This window comes from Mirounga leonina, unplaced genomic scaffold, assembly GCF_011800145.1.
Source record: "Mirounga leonina isolate KUSES-001 unplaced genomic scaffold, KU_Mleo_1.0 Mir_115, whole genome shotgun sequence".
Classification (NCBI taxonomy): domain Eukaryota; kingdom Metazoa; phylum Chordata; class Mammalia; order Carnivora; family Phocidae; genus Mirounga; species Mirounga leonina.
In genome coordinates, this window is record NW_023270268.1 from 75,886,730 (window position 1) to 75,914,198 (window position 27,469).

Here is a 27,469-nt window from a genome sequence, read left to right on the forward strand (position 1 = left end):
AGCTAAATACTTAGTGTATGCCTCTGAGTTTCTATGGTTTATTATGCAGTAATAGCGGACTAGATACAATTGAGGTTACCTGAAGGAACTCCACAAAGCTGAAAAGGTTGGCAAGTATAAGGTTTTAATTATGGAAACAAGAAATGTTTCAGAGAGTGCATCAGTCGAAGAGACTGGTCTACTAAATTCTGAGTGACCACTCAACCTTCATATGTATGGTTTTCAAAAGTCTTACATTTATATGCTGGTCTTACGGCTTACAAAACACTTTGTAAACATGATCATAAACCCAGGAGTATTACTGTCATCTGACCCAAGCCTAGCCAGGGCCTCTCTACTGGGATGTCATAGCACTCCAAATGCATCCAACAGATCTTCTACATTATAACAAAATCACCTCTTATGTACCTTTTCCAACGGATGAAGACCTCATTCTATTACACATTGGCACTCCAGAGTTGAGCTTTTGTTACCAGCTCACTCTTCTGCCCAACACCGCCAATGGTTCTTCATGCCATCGTAAAACCCAAATTTTCCTTAGTGTCTACAAAAATCACAAATTGATATGGCTCTTTACTTACCCACTTAATCTTTTTTACTCACATTGGCCTCCCTGGTGTGCCTTAGATTTGAACAAACCAAGGAACTTAAGTCCATCAGTCTTTTCCCCAGATTTACATATGGCTTTCACCTCTTTTCTCTCAAATGTCATACTAATGTAGTCTTCCCTGACGAAGTTATTTATAAAAGTTGAATATGTAATGTTAAACTAATGTAGGGTTAAAACAGATGGCATGTCTTCACCGCTTAGAGCTCAATACTCATTCTAACAATGGTTTTCCTATTAAATGCCAAAATTTATGGTGTAATTCTATCATCACATCATAGTGGGGAGTATCAGAGTAATGAATGAAATGGATAATGGAAGATAGTCATGCTCTATTCCCAGTGTTACTTGTCCTTGGATGCACTGAATTAAATTTTAAGAGGCACAAAAAGGCAGGACTCTTCATACCAGGTAACCCATTTTTCTAAAACTTCAGTGGTGGTTTTACCTATCGAATTTGAAATGCTTCTAGGATGATTATACTTAACTGTGGTTAAGACTAAGGGTTTAGGCATTTTCATTATTTGCCGGGAGAAGGGTAAATGTTCATACAACTTTAGGACTGAAGTCCATTTTAGAACTTAAGAATGGGGGAATAGAAATTTACAGATTAATTTCTGGTAATGAGTCTAAAAATTTTAAAGACTTAAGAATTCTCAAATGGATGTTTTCTAAAGTATTTTTAAAGGCATGTTTAAGATATGGTAGTGAGAATGTAAAGTGAATTATATAGTTTATATTTAAAAGTGTCTAACACACACACTTTCCATTTTCTGAAGAACCCTGAATAAACCCAAGCTGTGTGGCAGATATTAGCATGTCAAGAAATCCAATTCCAGCATTCTATTTGCAATGAAAACTACTGTCCCCTTCACAATGGAGCTCAATGTAACTACCTAGTGCATTAATTCCAAGTATTATTTCACACTGGAGCTCAGGGCTGGTTATTACTGGCAAGATAGGCTCTTCAAAGTGGTTAACGTTTAGCCTAAGTGAATAATCAAATTAAAAAAACCCTCCTATCCTACTTAGCCATATATTAAAGGTCACAAGACACTGTCTAGGAGATAGTTTATCTAAATTTTAGACCAAGACAGTGGAGGTACACAGTACTCTTAGTTCTCACTGGGAAAACTGCTGTTAATCATCAGGGTCTTCTGAATGGGTCTTTAACAGTCTGATTCTGGCTGAAGCACAGAAGGTAGAGAGCCACCTGTAAATCAGGCTCAGGTAGGATGGGGAGGTGGATGAGTTACCTGTGGACTTAAAATCAGCAAGCAGAGATTTTCCTGTTAAGAGGTCAGCAATTTGCAGTTTTCTGGGTCAAATGATCTGTCCCAACCACTCAATGCTGCCATTATAATGTGAAGGCAGTCATATACATTAAGTGAATGGTGATTAGCTGTAAAAACTGGAAACAAACCAGCCAGATTTAGTACAGTGTGTGTAGTTTGCCTACCTTTGGGAATTCAAAAATTTTTAAGATGTAAAGGTGAACTGCTCTTCTTCCCACACAAATGCATATTGCTTCTGATATTGACCAGAATGGTGAAAAAACCTTTTTAGATTTTAAGGACTAAGTGCCCTATTTGTCCCAATGAGGAAAATTCATCTGAATTAGCACCCATGTTTAAAATGACCACTTAAAATGTCCACCGGTCTACACACTGGCAAAACTGAGTTAAGTGAATGGAAAATGTATGCATTCTCTAAGATTTGCCAGAGCCACCACTACCACCCTGTAATCCTCAGGGACAGGATGACTTTTATTAAGTCCTAAATGGCTTCCCTTTGGCCTTTATCCCAAGGTTAGAGGATCCTCCTAGTTGGGGACACTAGTTAAAACGTGCACAGGATTGCAGGGGGGAGGGGGAAGAGAACCTCCCCCCCTCCCCCCAGGATGATTTGGAGTTCCCCCGGACTTACCACAAAATGAATTTCAAACAGAATCCTCTTCATCCCCTCGTTCCAAGCCCGTTTTAACTTTTTTTCGGTCACAATAGTGTCTGTCCCTGGTTCCCATGAACTAGTTTAACTGTAAGCCAGTATCTAATATTTCTGGTTAAGTTTGGGTATTTTTTTTCTACTGTACATAGTTAAGTGCACAAATGATTGCACAACCCCTTGGCAAAACTGGTAAAGTTCATATGCACAGGTGGTTCTTATTTGGGGTTTCTGGCCTCTTCTTCAAGTTCAATGTCTTATGAATTCTCTATTGTGTCAGGCCTATGTTCACAAGATCCAGTTTTTTTTTGTTATATAATCAAGATCTGTCTGTTGTCTGAAGCAAAACTGTGGGTGTGCACTCATCAATAAATCCTTCCCTGTAAAATTTACCTAATTTTGATAATGTAAATAAATTTCACCTTCTGGATGAAACTTTTGTTCCCAGTCTAATTCATAATTTCTCCCCTTGAGCCTTTGCAAGTTGAAATACTGATTAGCAGGAAATGAGGGTTGAGAATTGTTTTATCCTGAGGCATACTTTCCTTATGCAAGGGAAGCAACTAAAGACCATTTAGGAGGGCTTAGGGTTCTCAAAGGCCTCCAAAAAAGAACAAGAAACAAAAACTTACGCCAATTGTTGGGATCTGACATTTCCTGAATAATGTGTGCTTTCACAAGACCCTAGTAAGATTATGAATTTTAACTATTTTAACTCAGCAGTCCTCCAAATCAACCTTGCATTTGGTTTCAATCATCTCAGGCCTGTAGTGGTAAACAATGTATTGTTAGTACTGGCATTTAAAAACCTGGGTTCTTTTGCCTTGAGGCAAGAATTTCAAGATTTAATTTATCCAATCCCTAAGTTATCCAATGGCTCTCCTATGGTTCTGACATTGTCTCTTTAAATTGGTGTATGCCAACAGTTAACCCAAGGGACTCACCAGATGACCACCATCAGAGGCACATGAACAGACTAGACTACTTGTTTCCTCTCCCAGAATAGGAAAGGAGTCTCCACCCATCAAACCCGGTAAATTCTAAATTTTCTTCAAGGTCTGCTGCCTGTAATACACTCCTGGTAGCAATTTAGAAGTCAAAATGCTTCCAGATCCAAAAGCCCAACTGATCGCTAGCTTTAAAAAAACCCACTTTATTGGCAGGATAATGGGTGGCTTACATGAATTAATTGCAAGCCAACACCTTCTGGGATGCATCAATTAGGCATGGTTGCTTTCTGAAGTTGCTCTAGACCTGAGGCCAATTAGAGGGCTGGGAAATCTATTTCTTACTCCATATACTGTAATGCAGTAAGAGGTTAGGTATTTGTGTAGGGGACCTCATTCAGTGAGACCTGCACTGGATGCCCACAGTTCTCACACCCACTGCTTTGGTGCTGGTCTACCCTTTCCCCTAGCAAGACAGCCTGTAAGTGGTATGTTTCTTCAGGTACACTCTTAGCACTACAAAATTATAATCCAGCCCCTTCTGGACCATATTCTACAACCATCTGAGGGGCCAAGTCTTCCTCTCAAACTGGCTGACAATAAATTTGAAACAAAGTTAGTTCCAGGTGCTATTCAGAAACACAAACATGCAGAATTTTAAAATCCATTTGACAGTTTCCAAAGTATGAGAGATACCACCCAGTGGGACAAATTAAGGCCTGCAAATATTACCTATGAAATATATATATATATTTCAAGTAGGCTCCACACCCAACATGGGGCTTCAACTCACTACCCTGAGATCAAGAGTTGCATGTTCTACCAACGGAGCCAGCCAGGCACCCCATGACCCCCGCTTTTTTTTATTCATCTTGTTATCTAGAGTATGGCAGAATGGCATCATGAATGAAAGTACAGACTGTGGATGGACATCTGCCCACATATGGATTACCATTTAATAGTTGTTTTAACTTAAGGTAAGTTACATCTCGTGGCTGCTACAGACTAAATGAACTGTTTTACAGATACCTGGGACATACTAAATGATTTTGATAAATTACCTGTCTATTGCATTTTCCACTGAATTGGCCACCCTCTGGGCAAGTGTGGAGACTAGACTTATTTAATATAACTAACATCATCCAAATGAAGACAATCACTCAAGTACCTAACTCCCCTCTTAAATGTATTTTCCAGGAATGTACAATTTATCTATTAAAAAAAAAAAGGCAAAAAGAATACATTTCAGCCTAAGGGATACTGTACAAGGGACTAAAAACTACTTTAAAAAACCCTCCAATTATAAGTAACAAGGTTAAAACAAAATCTTCTATGTCAACTGAGTTGTACCAGCCTTTTACTCTTTTCATTTGCATTTATTTAAACACAGTTCTCAAAACATTTGAGTGAAATTGGGCTTCCTTTGGTAAGCAAAGGACCTGAAAATAATATTTAAAAAATGAACAGGCAAAGTCTTCAGTTCATCCACAACACAGGTGTAGTGTTCCCTTTCTCTTTTCCCGAACTCTGAAGCACTTAATTTTTTCCATAGTCTAAAAGCTAGAAGAACAAGAGTACATTTGTGGTGGAATGTATTGTCACTTGCTGATAACTAGTTGAAATACCATTATCCCCTTGTAACAGCTTTAAGAAATAGCCTTTTAAAAGGCATACATCGTGTACCTCTTTTCTTATCTCCTGCTTTATATGATACAGATTACATAAAGGCTGACAAATCCACATTTATATAAGCATTAAGCATTGGCTGTATTGAAAGTTCTTTAGTTCTAGTACTAGCAGTACAGGGTTACAGAGCATAATTTTTAACACTTAGTTGCAGGTATATTAAGTATACTATGTTTCATGGATTGGAGGAAAATGGGTATTTTTGTCTTGAAATTTACTACTGACACAACCTAATCTGAACAGTTTTGCTAAGCATTGATGTTAGAAAGAAAAGTAAAAACCAAACTTTATTGTTGCTTTTTACCATTTGGTAGCATTTTACACACAGGCTTCGATCTTCAGAATACCCTGGATTCAGTAGAAAAACCTTTTAAATGAAGTTTTGTACAATAGAAACTTCTCAGCAGTCAAAATTTAGACTGTAAAAAAATACATGCAAAACATACTTTTCTGAAAACACTTAACTTTGAACAAAGCACCGAACTACACAAATGCAGAATGAAAACAGCATTTCAACTCCACCAAAAGTAGTCATCATAAAAGGTGTAAAAGTCACCTAACTTCACTAGGCACTGTTCACTTTTTAAACAGGAGACAATAAAAAATATTGTCCACAAACAATATCCCAACTCTAGGGTAGGTTTCAGAAAGTGTTCAACTTCATGCTTTAATAGCGACCTAGGAAGAAATAATAATCAGTCTCTCAGTATTGAAGCATATTTATCAAGTATACTTTTTAATGTTCAGACTTTTTATTCTACCATTAGAAAATTCTATGCACCAGATTCTCTCCTATAAAAAGGGTTCCCCTAGGAATCAAAGAACCAACACTGAACAAAAGAAATAGCTGGGAAGTATAACTCAACCCCCAGGAGCTAAGGTTTTAAAGTCACCCAAATGTTTCCAGGCTGTACATAAACTGCAAGCCCTCCTGAAAAGAAAGGTACAAATGGTAACCAGAATGTATTATACATTTACTATTTTAATTAGCAATAAGATTCCAAGGATTTTCATATACTTCCTTGAACGGTACATACAAAAACCAAGGGTGGGTGGGTGGATTATAATATAGATAAAACTACTTGAATTAACCCACTATCTACTGTAGTTTGGTAACTTCAAGCCATACTATTATAATATATAAAATCGTATCAAGTTAGAAACTTACGAGGTGAGTATGATCGAGATCTAGAACGTGATCTGTATCCTCCACGACTATAGTAAGGAGAAGGTGACCGCCTTCTGTAAACAAATGCCAAGATCGTCTAAGACTCCATAGATTGAAGTTAGACTAAATGATATATAAGGATTGCAATAGTCATGGTATTTCCAAAGTCTGTTTTAGATAATAAAACCACTAATCCCAAGCACACCTTCACGAACACCCAAAACAAATTTTACTAGTGCTTCAAAGCAGTTTTCTAAGACTGACTTGAATATTCACTTGCTTACTAAGATGCTCGTTAAAAGCTAACAAAAATGCAATAGTACCAGAAAATAGCAGTAAGGAATAAAGACTAAGAGTATTATGGATGCTTATCACTGACCTTAATTTACACTATCATCGATTAAGGTACAAAATGGGGCCATTGAGTAATTACCTAGTATAAGCCCAATTCATTTCTGTAAACACACAAACGAAGCCATGTATACACTATTACTGGTTTCAGTTGCAGTATTTTATGAATTTCATGCAATCCAATTTGTGTGATCCAACTTTTAATAACCCCCAAAATATTAGTAACCAAGTGTCTTTAGGTAAGCCATTCTACTGTGTACCATGTACATTTAAAATCCTCTCCTGCCATACCTGTAAATCTGATCCCTGTCTTGAGCAGCTCTCCATCCTCCTCCTCCTCCACCTCCTCCTCTGTGAAGGCAGAAAAGCAACACACATTCATTTTTTTAGAAGTTTTAAAAACAATATTTATGCAGTATAATTAAAACTCCCACGGAGAAATGAAAGGTCATTTTTTTAAGTAAAGTGATTAAAGCCCTAACTTTTGTCACCCTTTTTACAAAATGGCATAGAGCTCTCTCTGGTGGCTAAAATGAGTAACAGAACAAATTACACTTCTAAAGTAAATGCTCAACTGAATTAAAACCTGAATGTTTAATCTTCCCAGCCTCCACAGATTAATCCCTAAGAGTGCCAATTAACACACAAATGTTCTTTCAAAAAAGGTTTTTGTTGGGGATAAAATGCTGGACCATAGTGTCAAAAGCAAGCTTAAGGACTCGCTTCCACAGTCGGTAGTTGACAATCAACTTCTTTAAACATTCAAAACAGTGTACAAAAAAAAAAAAAAAAAAAAAAAAAAAAAAGACAACCACACCTCAATAAGGCACCAAGGATTAATCATACAATTTACATTTTCATAAGCAAGACAGGGTCTAAATTACCCGCTGCAGGTAAAATAAAGATTTTACTTCATTTTATCTTCCAAAGTGTTTCTCAGCATGACAGTTATTTCCCTATTAATCACCCCCAAAAAGGTTCAATTTTTTGGTAATAAAAAAACCTTTAGCCATTCTTATACCAAATTATTGCCCTTCAACAAATATTTCTTTGGACTCTTCCAAGACTTAGTTTTCCCTATCTAGAGAGCATCATACATTAGACACCAAAAATGCTTTATAAAGCAATGACTTGAAAAATGCAGCTTATGGAACTTAAGAACAAGCACAAAGGAGTGAAAAAACTGAAGTATGTGGTAATTTTGGTTCCACTGCCATGTTCAAAACCAGGGATTTCAGTTGGTTTACAACTTGACTTTTTAAAAAAATACACGTATTAAGTTAAACTGACTAGACACAACCTAAAAATCTTTAGTTTTAACTCTAGCCCTACGTTTCTTAGTATAAAAAAGATTTTATTAAACACTAAAGTTTAGTGTTAAGGTCCGTGCCTTAAATTAGGATTCAGGAGAAGAGACTGGTACTTCCCTTCAAATTTTTGGCAACTTAAATCTACTATGGTTAACTTACCTGTATGATCTGCTGTAGTAGTCTCGATCATCATAGCCTCGATCATATCCTCTGTCATAGTAATCCCGACGGCGTGAGCTGCCACTATGAATAATATATCTTCATAAATATATTTCATCCAGTGAAATACATCTTCATAGAGTATCTTCATAAAATACCACGTGGCCTTCCTTCCCTATCTTCCTACATACAACTGTTATTGTTTAAAGCTGTTCAGACAATAGCACAGCAGCATGACTCATTTGGGTCCTGGGAGCCACAGCTGAGCTAAGGACATGACTGGGCAACTGCTCCAAGTATAATCTCTCTACTCTCTTATATTGAGCAAAAATAGTATCTACTAACAACCCCCTAATTATTAATTCATAGACAGGCCTTTTCTAAAAGAAAAGTTACCCGGAAAAGGATTATTATTCCTATTTAAGAATTCACTGATATGGGATAAACACTGTCCTTTTTCTCTGCTCCCTGTAACAATGTACATAAATGTATTTTCCTAAAGGAAAATAAAATATTTGCAAGAATGTGGTTTCAGGAGTGGGAATATTTAAATTAAAAACAACAAAAAAACAAAACTTCAACACAGAGCTTTTGACCAATATAGAAACACTGGTGAGAATGATGACAAAGGAAAAGAAGTATCCTATCATATAGTTCAATGTGAAAACTGTTTTCCACTCTGCTTAACAAAAACTAAACGCACAGGAGTAGAATTTGTTATAAACTTGACTTTTACCTAGAACGGTTAAGATTCCATTACGATAAAAATGGTCTAAGCAAGAATATTAATTAATTACCAAGCAAAGCCAGATATATGGCCTTTCTGTAGGATATGGTGGGATGTCATCTACCAACGTGCAGCACAAATACAAGATTTCCATTGAATATATTCTTTTGAATAGTCTTACCCAGTTAAAAAAATAAAACAGGAAGAATGATTTGTACTGTGGCAGGACTGGATGAAATGTCGAAAATTTTCCCCGGGTACATGGTAGTTCTTAGAGAAAATGCACTCAGCCATCAATCTTTATCTTAAAAGTAAACTTACTAGGTAGGTCTTCCCATGTAAATTCCTGGTGTTGGGGTATGTGGTCTTTTTGTTATAGAGAAATCAACTCTGATCCTACGTCCATCAAGCTCCATTCCATTGGCACGCTCTTTTGCCTTGGAAAGATACATTAAGTTATTATATACACCTGGGACAAGGCCACAAATATCCAGTATAAATACTTTTGTAAATATTTACAAATATTTGTAAGTAACTATAAATATATCTTATTTACAATATAAAAGCGAAAATTGTCCTTATCCTTATGTTCATCTGTACTTGGGAGTCAACAATAGGACTATTTTAAAAAGATCCAGGTTAAAAAAAAAAGGGGGGGGGGTGCGCCTGGGTAGCTCAGTTGGTTGAGCAACTGCCTTTGTCTCACGTCATGATCCTGGAGTCCCGGGATCGAGTCCTGCATGGGGCTCCCTGCTCAGCGGGGAGTCTGCTTCTGCCTCTGACCCTACCCCCTCATGTGCTTTCTCGCTCTCAAATAAAATCTTAAAAAAAAAAACAAAACACAAAAAACAAAACAAGGAGGGCGCCTGGGTGGCTCAGTCGTTAAGCGTCTGCCTTCGGCTCAGGTCATGATCCCAGGGTCCTGGGATCGAGCCCTGCATCGGGCTTCCTGCTCAGCGAGGAGCCTGCTTCTCTCTCTCCCACTCCCCCTGCTTGTGTTCCCTCTCTCGCTGTGTCTCTGTCAAATAAATAAAATCTTAAAAAAAAAAAAAGATACAGGTAGACTTTTACTTACTTCCTTGGCATCATCTACATTTTCAAAATATACAAAGGCAAATCCTCTTGAACGTCTAGACTGCTGGTCATATACAATAGACACATCAGCAATGGGGCCATATTTAGAGAATACTTCTCTTAGATCTCTTTCTGTAGTGTACAAGCTCAATCCAAATACTCCAAGACAGCAGTTGGGATCAGGATTTGCCTAGAAATGGAAAAATCAATTTTAAACCTTAAAATTTATCATAAACCAAAGTTAAGAAAAAATGCATAAAAATTACCCAAAATGTCACTAACAATAAAGCAGATTTAAATGAAAAATTAAAATTTAAAATCAGTGTTATGGCAATAGCTGCAAGCATTAATGGGCAGAAAAGGGGTGCCTGGGGTGCTTCAATCAGTTAAGCATCGGACTCTTGATTTTGACTCAGGTCATCATGTCAGGGTTGAGATCAAGCCCAACATCTGGCTCCAACGCTGGCCATGGAGCCTGCTTCTCTCTCCCCCATGGAGCGCCCAGGTGGCTCAGTCATTAAGCATCTGCCTTCGGCTCAGGTCATGATCCTAGGGGGTCCTGGGATCAAGCCCTGCATCGGTATCCCTGCTCCACAGGAAGCCTGCTTCTCCCTCTCCCACTCCCCCTGCTTGTGTTCCCTCTCTCGCTGTATCTCTGTCAAATAAATAAATAAAATCTTAAAAAAAAAAAAAAGATTCTCTTACCCTCTGCACCCCCTCCCAAAGAAAATCCTGTGAAGAGCATTTCAACCTCAGAATTAAGTGTGTGTGTGTGTGTAGGGAGGGGGAAATAGGGACTCATACTAGTGAAGACCAAAACTGGCATTTTTGTGGGGGGAGACTGGAGAGCAATTTGCCCAAGGGATTCACCTCCTAGGAATTTATTCTAGGCGTAAGAATAATGAGAGTAGCATTATCTCTATAAGCCAGAGGGAATAACTCTTTCAGGGAAGATAAGCCCTAATACCCGAAATAAACGTGCTTAAAATTAAATGGAAAAACCAAGAAGCATTCTAAAAAGAGTATTAAAGCTAACCCAGAAAACTTCAGTAACATTAATATGGCACATATAGATAGTAATGCACAATGGGGATTTTTTATTTGATGAGCTGAGCTACACCACTGCCACAGTATTTTGCTTACATATGACTGATAGCTCAAATGTAGACCATTTACAACATAAGAAATACTTTTAAATAGACTAACCTCAAAACACTAAAAAGTCTCTAAAGAACTTGTGTGTTCACTGCCAGAAGTCTGTCAAATGTAATCAGTTCTAATTTCAAAACAGAAGAGAGACGTATTGCTTTAGCAATTTTTTCATCTTACCCGATTCCCAACATGACGCCTGCGAGTAGACATGGGAGAATGACTGTGGCTATGCCGTCTTCGATAATCTCGACTGTAAGACCTGCTACGGGATCGTCTATGGGAGCGGGACCGAGATCTTGATCTTGTGTAATGCCTTCGAGAACTTCTTCTGGATCTAGACCTGTAAGACAAAAGCTTCAGGGTTATGACTAAATAACTGATTGATACAGCTTTTAATTCTTCTAATAATCTAGAGTTAAAATCCAAAAGACGGAACACAATTCAGACATATATTAACATTAAATTGAGGTTTTTCTTCTGTATCTACAGTCATCTCAACTCTGCTAGAAAGAGCTCCAAACCACTATCAGCTCTCTTCCATTTCTTAAGATAAAGGAGATCAAAATTAACATACTGAAGATCAATTAACACACTAAAAAATTTGGTAATCATTAAAACATGCAGCACTTCCTACTAGCTTGATTTGTGCCCCCCTTTCCCTCAGTATAACACCCTCTATTTTTTCGGCCTCTCCCATTATGCCCACCATTCACTTAAGATAAAATCACCATCACCATAGTTTTGTCCAGCAGTGTTTTAAAACCAATCAATCGCTCTTAACTAGAGTGATATGAAGTGTCATCTAAACCAGACAGGACACATTGTAAGAGAGAAAAGAGGTGCTGTTAATTATGCCTGATAATAGGCATAAACTGGGGCTGTCCTGGGCAAACCAAGGACGTATAGCCTACTCTAGACCAACATAAAAAAAAAAAAAAAAAAAAAGTGCGCTGTGTTATGGTATTATTTTTGTTTTATACACACATGTATATAATATTAGACACTACACCTATTTATCAAGAATTGCAGTTATGAAAGCCAATGTTCTGCAGTCCATTTGTTATACTTAAACTCATAGCGAATCCTCACAATTCTGAAGAACTAGTACTAACTCGCCTTTTAAAGATAAGGAAGCTAAGGTGGAAAAAGGTTAAGTAATCTGCCCAAGTCAGAAAAAATAGAGGTAAGATTTGAACCCTAACGCCAAAAGCCCAGGCTCTTAACCACTTAGTCTTCTGTCCCAGAACTTATGATTAAGTACATTGCTAGTACCAATATTAAATAAGCCAACAAATGATCTAACCCTCTCTATCTTCCTAATTTACAAAGCACACACCAATTTCAGAGCTAAGAGTAACAGAAGAAAATCCCAAGACAGTCTTTCTTACCTAGATTCAGATCTGGACCTGGACTTTGATCTGGAACGCCTGGAATCTTCCTTGGAGCGAGACCTTGCTGGGGTATGCCTTGCAGATTTCCCAGATCCATGAGCACTTCCACTTCTGGAAGCAGAACGGGATTCCTACACGTAGATGTCAAAAGTTTAATTTGTATACTTTCTGGGCAACTTTAAAAACAAATAAGCTGCTGTGAGATAAATGGTGAGGGAAAGCAATCCCCTTCCAAGATAAGAAAACATAGGTAAGGGCAGGAACTGAATATACCTGGTATATTTACATTGCTCCAACTGACATAAGCCAATTAACTTGAACTTCCACCTTTTCTGGAGCAGGGTTAAGAGTTAACTGACCCCACTCTCTTCAGAAAGGGGTGCCAAAGCCAAGCAGTTAAGGGAACTGTCCAAGGACTGTGTTTTGGGATTGTTACTCCATAAAGACTAGGGTGAGAAAGAATCTTATTAACTATGACACCTATACCTTATACCTCTATTTCAATCAAGTTGCCATCAATAAAACAAAACCCTATGAAAGTCATAAAACTTACTTTTAAAATGCCTTTTTTTTTTTTCCCAGTAAGACCTTAACTTCTCAAGTTTTATTTATTTTTAAGTGGGGAAAAGAGGCAAGGACAATCTGTTTCAAGTCCTAGCAAAAGGCAGAAACCTAGTGGAAAGCAAGGACCAGCCTGAAGGACACTAAACCCTATTCCATCTAACCATGGTGGGAAGCCCCTAAAAATCTCAAAGCAACCAGATGGAACCACAGCAGAAAGGCAGTGAACTGTGCAGAAGAGCAAAGAGAGTGCCAGAGATCTACAGCTTTCTGGGCTAAATGGAGATGAACCAGGGCAAACTGATGGGGATCTAGGAATAAGTAGCTAGGTAAGTTACATAAAGGACCTATTAAAACCAGAACAGATTAAATCAGGGGCTCCTATCAAGGTCCATGAAGGTAGGGAGTTCAGAATTGCATGTAAAAACCAAAGTCTAGGTATATACTATACAGCCATGGCTTTCCCAATCAAAACTAGACTACCTGGTAGGTAAGTGGCACAGTAAGGAAAATCTCTAAAGAAACCAGCAAAAGAATGGGGAAACAGGGTAACTGGCTCACCAGTGAGTCAAAACATAAGTCAACTCATAAGCAGAAAAGACATACATATAAAGTAATGGAACCAAGGAAATGTCCTGCCAAGGCACCAAAACAGAAACAACGGATTAAGAGAACAAACCCACTCAGTCTAATAGCAAAGGTGTTATCATCAAGCAAGACAACCGTACTTTAGGCTCCAACTTAAGGCAAATTAAAAGGCATAAAGTCTAGTGAGTCTTTCCACCCAAGATAGAGCAGAAATGGCCAGACCCAAAAAGAACCAAAACAGTACAGTAAGTCTGTACTTACTGTAGGAGTAAGACTCAATGTTGAAGCTACTGGATAAAAGTACCACTGGAGACCTCCCTGTGTGGTAAACTTTCAGAATATTCTGGCCATTCTTGAAAGGATAGAATAGGATTTTAAATTATAGCTATAGCCTTTTTAGATTATGTTCTGTGATCTACAGCTTGATGGGAGAAAATCTGGAAGATCATTTCTATGATGCTCAGGGCAAAAATTTATATGCAATATAGAAGAAACAAGTTTGAAGTTTAGGACAGTAAAGAAAAGAGTAACTCAATCAGTAAAATAAGTTCTGGTCTCTAGGCCTGAAAGAACTCTAGAAACTTCCCAGTAAGATTTCAGTCATTATAAAACACAGTGTGAAGGGACATGAAATGTGACAGCCCCCTCTCTCCATCACCCCCATGGGTTGACTGTAAAAAGGTTCAAAGAAAAAGATACTCATTAGTGAGAACAGCTACCTTTAACAAGGAATGGTTAAAGGGTGTACTACAGCTTTGGGGACCCCAAATAACAATCTCTTGGCATTCTCTGGCAAATATTCTGCACACAGACATTTAAAAGCACAATCCACCTCCCTCCTCTCCTTGGACAAAGTAGTTCTCACAAAATGGGGGTGGGGTGCAGTTTCCGGCATCTTTACCACAGGCAAAAGCTAACCTAGAAGAGAAAATAGAAAAAGGGACCCCAAAAGTTAACTGCCTTCGTTTATTCCAATGTTAGAAAAGATTACTTCATGGAATGATTATAGCTTTTAATGGAAACCAAAGAAAACAATTTACTCTGGAAAGGAGAGCTGAATATGCTCACAGTAACTCATAATAAAAAGATTACCAATAAAGTAGTTGTAGTTAACATCAGTCAGCCTAGGAATTGGAATATAAAGGAAGAAATGGTAGAAAGCCAAGATCTCCTTTTAAGCCTCTTGCTTCATTAAACAGAAAAACCTTATCCTAACCTACTCTACCTGTCTGCCCAATGGTAAGAGATTGTACTTTTAGCCTAGCAGATCAAGGGTCAAAGATACAGCGTCTATGAAATTCTAAGACTTTCCTCTCAGCCTCTTAAGACTAACTGGCTATATGCATATATATTTTGTGAGCAATCACTTCCTAGGCCAGGAATAGAGGAAACACCAGCTAGAATGCAAAGATTTTCCCTTTTATACTGACATTTGGCTAGGCTAACACCTAAACAATGCCTCCACCTCCTCCTACCTTTCTTGTCAGGGATGTTTCTTAAAGAAGTTAACCCCCTTTTTGTAGTTATGTTGGCCCTCAGCTTGTTTGAAAATATATATTCAAGGAAATTTAGCCTGTCCAGAAGAAATGATACCTAAAATTATTAGCCAAATCTAAAAACAAAGTTAACTTAAACCTTAATCCATGGGCAAATCTACACAACCAGCTGGGAAATTCTCCACATAAAGAAAACTCAAGTCCATTCTTAGGGCTAAAAATTGTGTGTCAAGGCATTAAAACCCTACCAAAAAACCCCCCACTACTCTGGACCTTCAATACTTCAACGAAAAGGATCATGAACTTAAAGTTAGTACAAAACCAAGAAATTCCCTGAATTTTTGCCCAGGGAATCAAGTTTTTATAGATTGATCTTAGTCATATAACAATATACAACTTCAAAGGAGCAGGTCAGAAAAAAACTCAAGGCTTTCAACAAAATAACCTTCATCTCCCCCTATTCCGAGAAAGGCACCATCTTAGAAAAACATTTTGAGAGATAAAGGAAGTGGAAACCATCTGGAACCATCAAATCACTAGGTTTCTTCTGTATTATTTTAGAAACTAGATGCAGTAAATTAGATTTTGAACAGTGGCTCTTAAACAGGTATGGAGTAAACCTACACAGCATTTAAGAATACAGGTCCCTAAACTAGAGCTCATTTTAATAACTCTGGAGTTGGTCTTCTACATTTCTTAGAAGTACCATACATATTTATGATGCTAAGTATCATTGCTTTATTCAATTTCAGAGTTTTATGCTTCCTGCCTATTGATTTTTCTTGGCAAAAGCATTGTCTTGGAACCTTGTTTCTCTCATTTTCTCTGCTCCCCTGCAGAGGCCTATCTCCCTCTTACCTACCCAATAGCCAGAGTGGGGGTGAGAGGAGAAAGCACGGTCAAGACTCAAAGATACTTTGGCCAACGGGTGATAGTGGGGGGAACCTTGAATGGATGGGATGGTCCACCAGCATCAGTGTTTAGTTTCACCATACATCTATCCAGCTTAGACCATATAATCAAATTCCAAACTGCTTTCCTTCCACTTAGAGGCTTAATAGATCTTTCCTCTTTTGGACCCCACGGACCTTTCAGGTCTCCTGATAAAAGAATCCATGGACTTGAAGAGAAATAGAATATCCATTCATATCTCTCTGCCTAATCTGTAAGTAATTCGGAATGCAAAATTAACATTAACTTAATGTTATTAGTTTATACATGGCAAAAAATTTTTACAAACCAATAATTGGGACAAAGCAAAAGCTGGAAACTACTATAAATGGGAATAATTTTCTTCTCCTTGAAAACACAGAAATAATTACAAAAAGCACAGATCTCACATTGGCCCTAAAACCCCAGAAAACAGATCCTTCTAGAAATGTCATTTAAGTCACTTTTTCCAAGAGCTGGAAGATCTAATAACTCTCAGAGAAAGTTTTTTAGGTTGTCTTCATTTCAGGAAGGAGAAGTGGTAACTTTGGCTTTCCCAACAGAGGGCAACTCTTGGTTAGCTACCACTGGGTATTATTCTGACATGTGTACTTGTCCCATACAACTGAAAATAACATTACACTGATCATTTGATTCTTTTATTTAACTAAAACAAAACACACAGATGGGGAAATAATAGAACTTTGAGGTTTCTTTTTTTCCAGGAAGTACTGGGAGTGTGGAACCAGAATAAAGCTACTTTATAATATAATCTATACCTCTCACATCATTCTAACAATTAAGTGTTAATAGCAGAAAATGAGAAAAGGGAATAAAGCTGTTTACTGAATAAAGCACCTAACACTATTGCCGCTTTGAGTTAAGAGAGATCCTGTTCACTTGTGTGACCCACCTCATTCTAAGGTAAACTTTTTTTTTTTTTAGCAGTAATCCTAGTCCTTCAGCTGGAAAAGGCATTAAACAGCGAAGAATTAAGACTCATCCTTGTGAATTTAGAACCTGCGTCTTAAAAGGTAGGGCCTATTGGTCATAGCTTTCCACTATGCCATCTGGAAAGAAAATATTTTCATAAATGCCAAAAGGAGCTGGCTAACCTGTTCACTGGTTTGCTTCAATTTTGAGGGTTCGGTTCTATAACCATCCTGGTGACATTCTTTAGGAAAACTATGACAAACATAGAAAACATTCTATTATACATTGCTCAGTACTGAAGGATAGGGATCAGTGAATTTTAAGAGTCCATGGAGGTGGCACAAACCACCAATTCCAACTCTGGAGGTACTCACTCATACCCCAGGACCAGCAGAGTTAGATGAAAAAATCTAGAGGGACAACATGAAGCCAACTGTTACCCATGCCAGAGAGCTCATTCCTGCCTCATATTTGACTACAAAGGATTATTATTTTTTTAAATTGCATTTCAATCATTTGACTAAGAAGTTAAAATTAGAATTACCTAATTTAAACGTTTCCCCTGGAAGGCACGTCTTTGCCCTGTATATATTTTCTTCTATTAAACAAATAATGCATGCATGTTTAGCAAAATATACAGGGACACATAAACAGACTAGTAATTACTTAGCGTAGTGCTTTCTGATTCCAGATTACTTCTTATCTTAACTTCATTTTTATTTCTTTTCTTCATTCTTCCGTTTCAAATTCTGACTTCTTTCATCTTCCCCACTTCACACAAATTGCTCAATATTCTACAAGTGGGACTTCTGGTCTGATAATTAGCATGCATTCTTTCTTTTATTTTTTCAAATTTCAGCTTCACTTATTCCTGAGCTTCAAATACTCATTTATAAAACTTGTCAAAGGACGACTTCCGCATTTTCCTTCTTCAACATTAACCTTAATAGAAAAAGAACAGGATGAAGATATTTTAAAACTCCAGGATAAAATCCAGTGCCAAAACTGAAACTAGAAAAAAAAAATCCCTTTTTCTGGATTTAAAAAAAAAAAACAAAAACCCTAGAATATGCAGCTCAAAAAACTGAAACTAGCCTCCTGTTGGTTCTAAAATATAAGGTAATCAACCTCAATTGTCTACTTCAAATAGATTTATCATGCTTAAGCTGAATGCGAAGTGCGCAACTGAACATTTGCTGTTCATCTAACATTTAAGAACTTTAATTACATTTCACACTTCTACTTATTGTATTCATCAATAGAAAATGTCAAGTGTCAAAAGCACATCTCTAGTCAAAAAGTGACACATTAATACAAAAGTGCAAGAAAGGAAAGCATGGACAATTCATTTGTACAATGATGACAAGGCTCAGGATTGGAGAGGCTTACAACTTGTGACTTGACTAGATAATAAAGTAAAGAAATGTATTTAACGTCACAGTAAAGGAATGTATTTAATGTCACACATTTTTGTACTGCATATTTAAAGAGCTCTGAGAAGACAATGTCAGGGAAATCAGAAAATTTGGACTAAAGTGCTCAAAACCCACCCCTAGAGAAAGCTGCTCTAGTGACATTTTAGAATATGATTGGTTCAACTACTAAATTTAGCACTGAAAGCATAAAAAGACTGTCAACCAACTACTATATCCAAGTAGCTATGAAGGAAAGCAGAACAAACTTGAATTCAACAGTGGTGTTTAAATTCCCCCTCAATGAACAAAGTATTAAAATCTTCTGCAGTCCAAAGGAGAAATCCTACTTTTTAAGGTGGCAATATTGGTAGAAAATTATAGCTCACCTCCTGAAATTATTTAAAAAACTCAACATCACTTAACTGATCAATGAAGTATAATTGTGTCTGTTGAACACCCTGAACAAAATAGTCCTCACAAAACATCCTTGTTCTCCTTGTTATCCTGTACTTCACCTTATGATCTTTCATTTGTCAACAATTTCCTCTCTACTAGTTTTATTTTCTTTTGGGGTGACTGGGGTTAATTAAAGGTTTCTTGAAAAAAGAAAAAAGTTCTTATAAATCTATCTGGGTATAAAGACAACCATGGCTATCATGGAAAGTGTTGTGATGTCTTTCCTAAGAAAGCACAATTTTCAGTCGTCTTTTTTTGAAAAGTCAATTATTGTCTGTTTAATCCAGGAAAAATTTTAAATAGCTTTTTATTTAAGGGAGTCAATTAATTGATTTTCTTTTAATATCCATCACTAAAATGTAATGGGAAATGTTTGCTGGCAGCACAAATGTAATCGTGGAATCAGAATGCCCAAGCAGGTTTCCTCTTTATGGCCTCCTAAAGATAACACAGATACAGGGCTTAGATACTAGAATGGAGACCAAAGCTCTAGGTATCAGAACTTTTCAATATGGACGCCTTCCTGCCCCCCTTTTTTTAAATTACCCCTTCCCAACCATCTTCCTCCTTTTATATTCGAAGATCAAAACATGTTGCTAGATAATGTAAATATTAGGTTTATTTCAACTCAACTACTAAGCTCAAGTGGCCACTTTAATAAAACCAGATGACCAACTACTGGGCTAATGTTAAGAGATCCAACTTAGAAATAAGCAGAAACTTCTCCCATCATCAACACAATTTTTGTTAAAAATCGATTCTAGGTATTACGGCTGGAATTCAAATAACATTAAAAACATATACAAACTCTGCAGGTTGCTGACAGGGTAATATCTTAAAAATCGTTAACAGGGCAAAGAAAAATTTGTTGATCCTGCTAGAAATATAGTCACATCAATAGACTAATTTTATTTTTCTGTAGTCAAACTCTACCAGAAGGTTGGGTGGAGAAAAATCTTCAGAAGACTGAGAAAAATCCCTGGAGGTGGGGCGGCGCCCCCTCATCTGACTTGCCTAAATCAGTTGTAAGCCCATCTCTTGCATCAATAATACAGACTCTGAAAAGGGGCCTCACGCATGCTGCACTATCGGGCAATCTATGTTGATCAAAGCAGCATCTGAAAATAACCTCCACAACCTAATTCAGAAAGATTTTGGGAATTTGAAAAGTCCAATTTGCTATAGTGAAAAACCTTTTTTTGGCTTGCTTAAAAACAAGACTAAGTGACAATACCTGAAATTCAATGTAACCCACACCTCAAAAAACTAAGTTGGATAAAAACACTTAAAATTTCCTAAACTTCAATCACCATCCCTTCTAAAAAAAAGAATACAATTAGGAATGAAAACTGATCAACATAACACAGAATGCTAAGGCTCAAAAAATACAATTGTAGCTCTGTCCTCTTAGGCAAAATGTGAACTATGAAAATGTTAATATTTACCACTTAGGTTTTGGCCTTTATTGGAGATAAAGGGGGGAAAAGTAAATACTATTAACATCTCTCACCACCTGAATTCCTCTTTAATCTTTTACAAAACCAGAGTACTTACCTTGTAATCACTTGTAATTTCAGTTTGAAAATGCCACCTTCTAGTTCCAGACATCCACAACATTAAAACATTCTCAGTTAAAACCAAGAAAAATATTCTTCAACCTGGTTTCTTCAAGAGACTCATACCTAACCAGACTCACAGTGAAACAATGCAAACTATTTCCTCCCACTGGAGGAAATTCAATCCTTTATTAAAGGAATTGGTGCAATGGCTGTAATTCTTTAGAAAGAAATAGATTCAGATGTTTCAGTTTTTGAAAATCAGAATTCAGAGTTAGGGGCTAAAAACAAAGAATACAGAAAGACAATGCAAGATTAAGCAGAAGAGAAAAACTGCAGAAATCTGAAAAGCAGTTTGATGGGATGGTATCCAGATGCTATTCATCTCCATAAAGAATAAGACTAAAGATAATATATCTACATTGCAAACATTATTTCTACAAAAACTATATAGCCCATATTCTACCAGAAAATTTTCTTAAACTGCTTGGTATTGTAATCCTGACAGCAGGACAGAAATCCAAACCATCTGGTTCATACAACAGTGTTTCCTTAGTTTCTGGATTCTCTAAGTATAGACGCATTTGTAGAATCTTGAAGAAATTACAATCATTAGGAAGGCAGAGCATTAAACCAGTGCCAAGACCAAACACACAAACATTGCATACTCTAAATAGTGTGACCATTAGTGGACCTTAAAGATTATCCCCCAGTATTACTATGCACCTCCTAACTTGCTACTCTTTTATCATTCTTACTCATCCAAATTGTGACATAGCTGCTAAGAATACTTTTTGCAAAGGTGCCGGTCAACCCTTTCCCAAAAAATGTTTGCAAGCATTTTTTGGAAAGTACTGGAAAAGAATTGAATTTGGAGATCAAAAATAATTTGCACAGGTTCGGCTACATCAAGGAAGTCAACTCTAGAGACAGATTTTAATTTAAATCAACTTTCACATGAAAAAACCCCACAAATAAAAGTAAAAGCTACTCTGCCGTAACTCAAAGTGTGACGTGAACCACAAAAATTCTAGAAAGTACCCTAAGTATGCATTTAAAAGAAAATAAGGGACACACTTAACCACACTTGTGTCAATATAGTCACTCAATAAAGGTGATCAAACGGAGAACAATCTACTGCACACATTCAACCAGTCTGTTTAGGAAAGGAACTTCAAAAGTCTAAAGAAGTAAGGTAAAAAATATTTCTAGAACTATGCTGGGGCCGCAGGTACGGGAATGTCTGGATTCTGGACAGCTAAATTAAGTGGGGGATGGGATTCCAGCCAAACTGAGGAGATTTGTATTAGAAGTGATTACATTAACAGTACTGATTAGGCTTGTTATTAATGATTTACATTAATAGTTTGAAGTGTTTGAGGGCCTAGAGTGGATTCACAGTAATTTTTCAGGTTCCAGAGAAGCTATTCATACCAGGCATGTCCAAGATTATTACCCTGAATGCAACTTTTTCCACAGCTTTCAGGCACTTTCGAAAGGAAGTTTTTAGCCAATCAGACCTACCTGTTACGTACACTTAAGTCTTTTTATGGCATTGTATCTTATCTGTTCCATTAAGCTTTAGGGTTTTGCCAGATGTTCTTTAGGAACCTCAACGTGCCTTTTTTTTTTTTTTTTTAGGTCTATTTAACCTCTTCAGGTTCCAATACACCAATTGGAAAGCTATCTACATACAAAACAAAATGCGAAATAAACGTGGAAGTATTCCACTACCTCGAAGTTTAGAAACACTTCCAGGATTCAGGACTCTTATGTAAGATAGAAATTAATTTCCAACATGCAGCTTAAAATTATTTTATAACTTTCCTTCCATAAGAATTTAGTGAATACCTAACCTATATAAACAAGATAGGGAAAAAACTAGGATGTATGTTTCACTACTAGGAAAAAAAAAACAATTCAAGAATGCCAAATAATTGGGATGACGCCTCTCAAGCCAGGAACCTACTTTCAACAATTGTTTCTTATGTAAATACGCCTATTTTTGGACAATTTTCGTCTTCACAAGTACACCATTACAAGTAACTTATTCAGGTACGTTCAACTGAGAGCTCTTCTACTCAGAAACCAGCCATTTTGTATTCTCTCAGTAGCGCAAGAAGTACTCAGTAATTGTTTAGAAAACTGAAGACTTAAATTTATCATTTGCTTTCCAGTACAAACACCAGTGACTAGTTTCAACAGTATAGTCAACTGGTAGAATCAGAAATCACAGCTTTAACAATCTGTGAGCTCAATCGAAACTTTCTTACCTTAAGAAAGCAAGGGCTTAAAAATAATGGTAGACGCACCGGTGACGGTGTCATCAACCGTCTTAGAGAAAAGCGTAAAAAGCCAATATTCCTCTGTACAGGTAAAGCCTGGTTATTTCAGGCTAAATAAGATTTGGCTCCAGTTACACAGTTAGTTCAACAACGTTCCAGAAGCTAAGATAGGGAAGTTTTGTTTTTTTTTAAATGCCCTCCTAACGAAGGGCCCCAAATCTGTTTTATAGCAGTTTGCTTGCTAATATATTTGAATATTTACCTGACGACTGCTACTGAGATCTTAGGATGACACCGGGAGAAAGGGAAAACCTAACAGGTCAACTGTAAAAGAACCCAACTTACTCCTTACCAAAGTTAAAAAAATCGCCTTCTTAAAAAAAAAAAAAAAGAAAGAAAAACCAAAACTATTTCTATGGTGCTTTTTATTAACCTCCTAAGAAATTCTCCGTGGGCGCCTGGGTGGCTCAGTTGGTTAAGCGGCTGCCTTCGGCTCAGGTCATGATCCTGGAGTCCCAGGATCGAGTCCCGCATCGGGCTCCCTGCTCGGCAGGGAGTCTGCTTCTCCCTCTGACTCTTCTGTCTCTCATTCTCGCTCTCTCAAATAAATAAATAAAATCTTAAAAAAAAAAAAAGAAATTCTCCGTAACTTCCAAAATGCGCAAGATTCTGACAAGCTTTGTATCACGTTTAAGCCCGGAAACTGTCGTATTCCTGTAATTTAAGCCCCACCGAACTCCACATTTGGGAGGTGGAGACTCAGAGTAAAAGGGCACCAACAGAAGCTGTGGTTCTCAGACTTAGAATGCCTCAAAACAAAGGAAATAACGGCGCCATAAACTATTGCCCGCCAGTTTCTTGTACACAATCCCGTGAAAAATACCCACTCCATAAAAGAAGAAAAGCTCTGCGGCCTCGGGGCTAGCTAGTCCACTGGATGCTCTGGTAACGATTTTTCGTTTGAAAGCACTCTTGGTATTGAAGAAAAGCACTCCATTTAGGCCAAATACAAAGCCCGCGCGAACCCCCTCTAACGGGCCCAGAACTGGTCTACCTCGGATTCGTTTCCCCCACCCTAAAAGAGGCCCCCAGAATACCCTAGATTCCGTCTTTCTGGGGTCCATAAAACGATCCTTTCTTAAACTAAACGCCGGGCGAAACCCCCCAGAGAACCTTGCCTTTCTCTCTCCACCCCCACGCGGCCTGGTGAGGCGCGGGCCCGCCTTGGCGCGCGGCTCCTCCGCCATTTTGTGCCTCTGGCAGCGCGCCCGGCCCGCCAGCCCAAGATGGCGGCAGCGAGGCTTCGCAGGAGAGCAACGGCGAAATAAGATACCGCTCCCCTCCCCCAACACCAAGGGGACGCAGCGGCCATTTTTTATCTTTCCCCCTCTTCTAACGGAAAAAAACCCGCCGTCTCGGGTAGGGGGCCACATAAACCCGTCGGTGGCCTACTTAACGCCTAAAGACACTCTCCGCAAGGGCTTTTTAAACCCAACTCCCATGCTTCCCAGCCTCAGACTTCGGAGCCTAAATCGTCCCTGTCTCCAGGTCCGAGGCCGACGGGCCTGGGAAGAGATGCAAGCTGGAACCACACAGCCGCCCCCTGCACCACCTCTACGTACCCGCTCGCCGTAGTTCTGCTCGCCGCTGTCGCTCATGACTCCTAGCTGCTGTCGCCGCTCGACGTGCTTCAGTCGAAGCTGCCAACCTCTTGCGCCTTCTATATGGAGGCTCCGCCGCAGCCTCACAAAACGCACAGGTTCCCGAGCCGCTGAATACCGAAGCGTTCTGCACCGCCTCCGCACGGGCTCTAAGTCTGCCGGACGTGACGAGGCGCTCCTTAACCCAGCCCCTCCCCCTTTCCGAACGCGCGCTTTCTTGGCTCCGCCCCTCCGCGCTCGGCCTTCCCTTTCTAGCTGTGGCGCGTCCGGAACCGGACGTGACGTAAGTCCCGCGGCTCGCGGGGCCCTACCCACCATCTCTGGGTTTCAGTGAGGCGGGAAAGTAAGTGTGGTGGATGGCCTGCTCTAGTGGTTGGTGGTCGCCCGGGGTGCCGTGATGTCACCGGCCACACCCGAATCTCTTTTTGAACTTTCCACGGAAACCGTCCTGGCGGTGGGAGGGAGGAGATGCCCTTTTCTCACATCCTTGATTCCTTTCTTCTTCTTTATTAATTTTTGCCCTTTTTTGTGCCGCCTTTTGGTTGGAGAGGGCAGATATCCCTACTGGGTCTCATGCTTTACTTTGCGTTTATTTAAATTCAATAGGGGATGCTTCCTTCCTGAGAATAACCTTCATTTGAGCACCTATTAAGTGCCCAAGCACTCCGTCAGTTCTTGATGTGCTGAAATTAGACGCAATCACTATTCTGAAAAAGTGCACTGTCTAGTAAGGGAGAACCATTAAACACATGTATAAACTATGATTTTAAGTGCTAGAGGTATCTACTATAATGATGTCACAGGAGGGATGATTAATTCATTTATCACCCAACAAAAGCAGGATGTATAGTGGATTCTTGAACAACATGGGTTTGAACTACTCTGGTTCACTTACACTTGTTTTTTGTTTTTGTTTTTTTGATAAATACAGTACTGTACCGCCCAGACCTTATCCTCTGCACCTGTCATTTACCCACCCATTAAAAAAGAAGTATGGTACCCGGCTGGCGAGGTAGTTTGGTACCTGTAAAGAGCCATTAAAACAGCTTTATTAAGGTATACTTTACAAGCCGTGCAATGCTTACATTTAAAGTGAATAATTCAAATGTTTTTTTATTGTATTTACAGAACTGTGCAAGCATCGCGGCAACAGTTTCATCACCTCTAAAAAGAAACCTGTACTGATTAATAGTCATTGTACATCTCCCTCTCCACTGTCCTCCTGCAACCCTTCCATCTCTAAGGAATCTGAAATCTACTTTGTCTCTATGGTTTTGCTTATTCTGGACATTTCATATAAATGGAATCATATAATATGAAGTCCTTTGTGATTGGCTTCCTTAATGTGATGTTTTCAAGGTTCATCCATGTTGTAGCATGTATCAGTATTTCATTCTTTTTTATTAGTGAATAATACTTTATTATATAGATATATCACGTTTTATTTATTCATTCATCAGTTGATAGACTTTTGCACCCAAAAGTGCACTTTACCACTTTTTAGCTATTATGAGTCATAATAGCTGCTGCTATGAGTATTCATGTACAAGTTTTTGTCTGAACATACATTTCTAATTATTTTGGGAATATACCTAGGGGTGGAATTGCTGGGTTGTATGGTAACTCTATGTTTAACTTTTTGAGGAACTGCCATTTAATTCTAGCTACCCTAATGAGTGTGAAATGGTATCTCATGGTGGTTTTGATTTGCATTTTCCTAATAATGATGTTGAGCATCTTTTCATGTGTTTATCAGTCATGTATAGATCTTCTCTGGAGAGATGTCTATTCAGATACCTTGCCCATTTTTTAGTTGGGTTATCAGTCTTTTTATTATTGAGTTGTAAGAATTGGCAATTTGATTCTTACTTGGTACAGCATCAGTATTTAAGGCACCAGAGACCCAGAGGTTTGGTGATGACTCAAGGTGACAATTGTCCTTTTCTTACACTCTCTAGAGCCATCCTCAACTGTTTTCATGGTTTCAATCGGTGACCTACATGCTGCTGGCTTCCAATTTTATATTTACATCTTTGAACACCCTCCAATTTTGTGCTTAAATTCCTGTTGCCTGCTTGAATTTTTACCTGGATATTTCAGACGCTTATAAAAATTAACATGTCCAAAATTAATCATTTTAATAATCTCCTCCTCTGCCATCTAAATGTCTCTGCTAAAACTTTCTTACCAGGGGCACCTGCGTGACTCAGTCAGGATTAAGCGTCTGCCTTCAGCTCAGGTCATGATCCTAGGGTCCTGGGATTGAGCTCCATGCCGGGCTCCCAGCTCTGCAGGGAGTCTGCTTCTCGTTCTCCCTCTGCCGCTCCCCCTGCTTGTGCTTGCTCTCTGTCAAATAAATAAATAGAATCTTTAATAAAAAAAATAAACTTTCTTCTCTCTTCCCCTCCTTATTTAATTAGTTAACATAGCTCATCAATTCTACTTCCTGTATAATTAAATTTTTTTTTTTTCTTCTCCATACCCCTTGCCTCATCAACTCCACCTACGTGGAGAATTTCCAATTACCTTAGAAACTAAATTAGTGTTTGTGGAGTTTTCACAGCTTTAAGCACCTTAAGCAGCTTTATTTCAAGTTCTAATAAGAAAAAATAGTGATTAAAAAGATTCAAACCATTACTTTGGACCTGGAGTCATAGTTTATAAAGATGAAATGGGATAGGGTGTACCTGAGAAAATAATTCTAGTACACTTTCTCCCAATAATTGTGTTTTGAATTTTGCAACGATCCCTTGTGTTTTTGTACACTTAGTAATTTCTAGCCGTTTTATCGGCCAGGCTGTATCATTTCTAAACTTCCCTGTAGCCTCCCTGGGAAGAAGAGATTAAATTTCTTTCCTCCTTTTTAACACCTAGACACTGTCAATGTGATATAATTTAAAAATTAAGTCAGGAGCAAACTGAGAGGTGTTCATTGTACAATTCTTTTCACTATGTTTGAACATTTTCATAATAAAATGTTGAGGGGAAAAAAACATAAGTCAGTTCATGGTACCACATGCTCTAGAACCATCAATGGCTCTTCATAACTTTTAGGATAAAGTTCAAAGACCT

At 38.2% G+C, this 27,469-nt stretch overlaps 1 protein-coding gene across 5 annotated transcripts; it reads right to left on the reverse strand.

Annotated features, from left to right (window-relative positions):
* Positions 1-4,838: 4,838 nt before the first annotated feature.
* Positions 4,839-24,730, reverse strand: TRA2B (transformer 2 beta homolog). Of its 5 annotated transcripts, XM_034999764.1 has the most exons (11): positions 24,359-24,615; positions 17,691-17,966; positions 17,207-17,276; positions 12,514-12,647; positions 11,303-11,465; positions 9,975-10,163; positions 9,221-9,336; positions 8,173-8,256; positions 6,995-7,054; positions 6,353-6,426; positions 4,839-5,862 (listed from the first exon to the last, which is right to left on the reverse strand). In XM_034999764.1, the coding sequence occupies exons 5-11, from the start codon at positions 11,333-11,335 to the stop codon at positions 5,852-5,854; spliced, it is 567 nt and encodes a 188-aa protein (XP_034855655.1). In that variant the 5' UTR covers positions 11,336-11,465; positions 12,514-12,647; positions 17,207-17,276; positions 17,691-17,966; positions 24,359-24,615; the 3' UTR covers positions 4,839-5,851. The 5 variants fall into 5 exon arrangements, with proteins under 5 accessions (XP_034855655.1, XP_034855657.1, XP_034855653.1 ...); XM_034999766.1 differs by lacking the exon at positions 17,207-17,276; XM_034999762.1 differs by lacking the exons at positions 17,207-17,276; positions 17,691-17,966 and having other exon boundaries at positions 24,359-24,730.
* Positions 24,731-27,469: the final 2,739 nt, after the last annotated feature.

What these genes read in the sequence shown, in the direction of transcription:
- TRA2B (XM_034999762.1), bottom strand. Translation starts at nt 24,715, where the DNA reads ATGGTGGGTAGGGCCCCGCGAGCCGCGGGACTTACGTCACGTCCGGTT. An exon ending in AGCAGAACTACGGCGAGCGG is followed by an intron (nt 12,648 to 24,358) that starts GTACGTAGAGGT and finishes ATCTACGTGTAG; the next exon opens with GAATCCCGTTCTGCTTCCAG. An exon ending in GACAGGGATCAGATTTACAG is followed by an intron (nt 6,427 to 6,994) that starts GTATGGCAGGAG and finishes ATTTGTTTACAG; the next exon opens with AAGGCGGTCACCTTCTCCTT.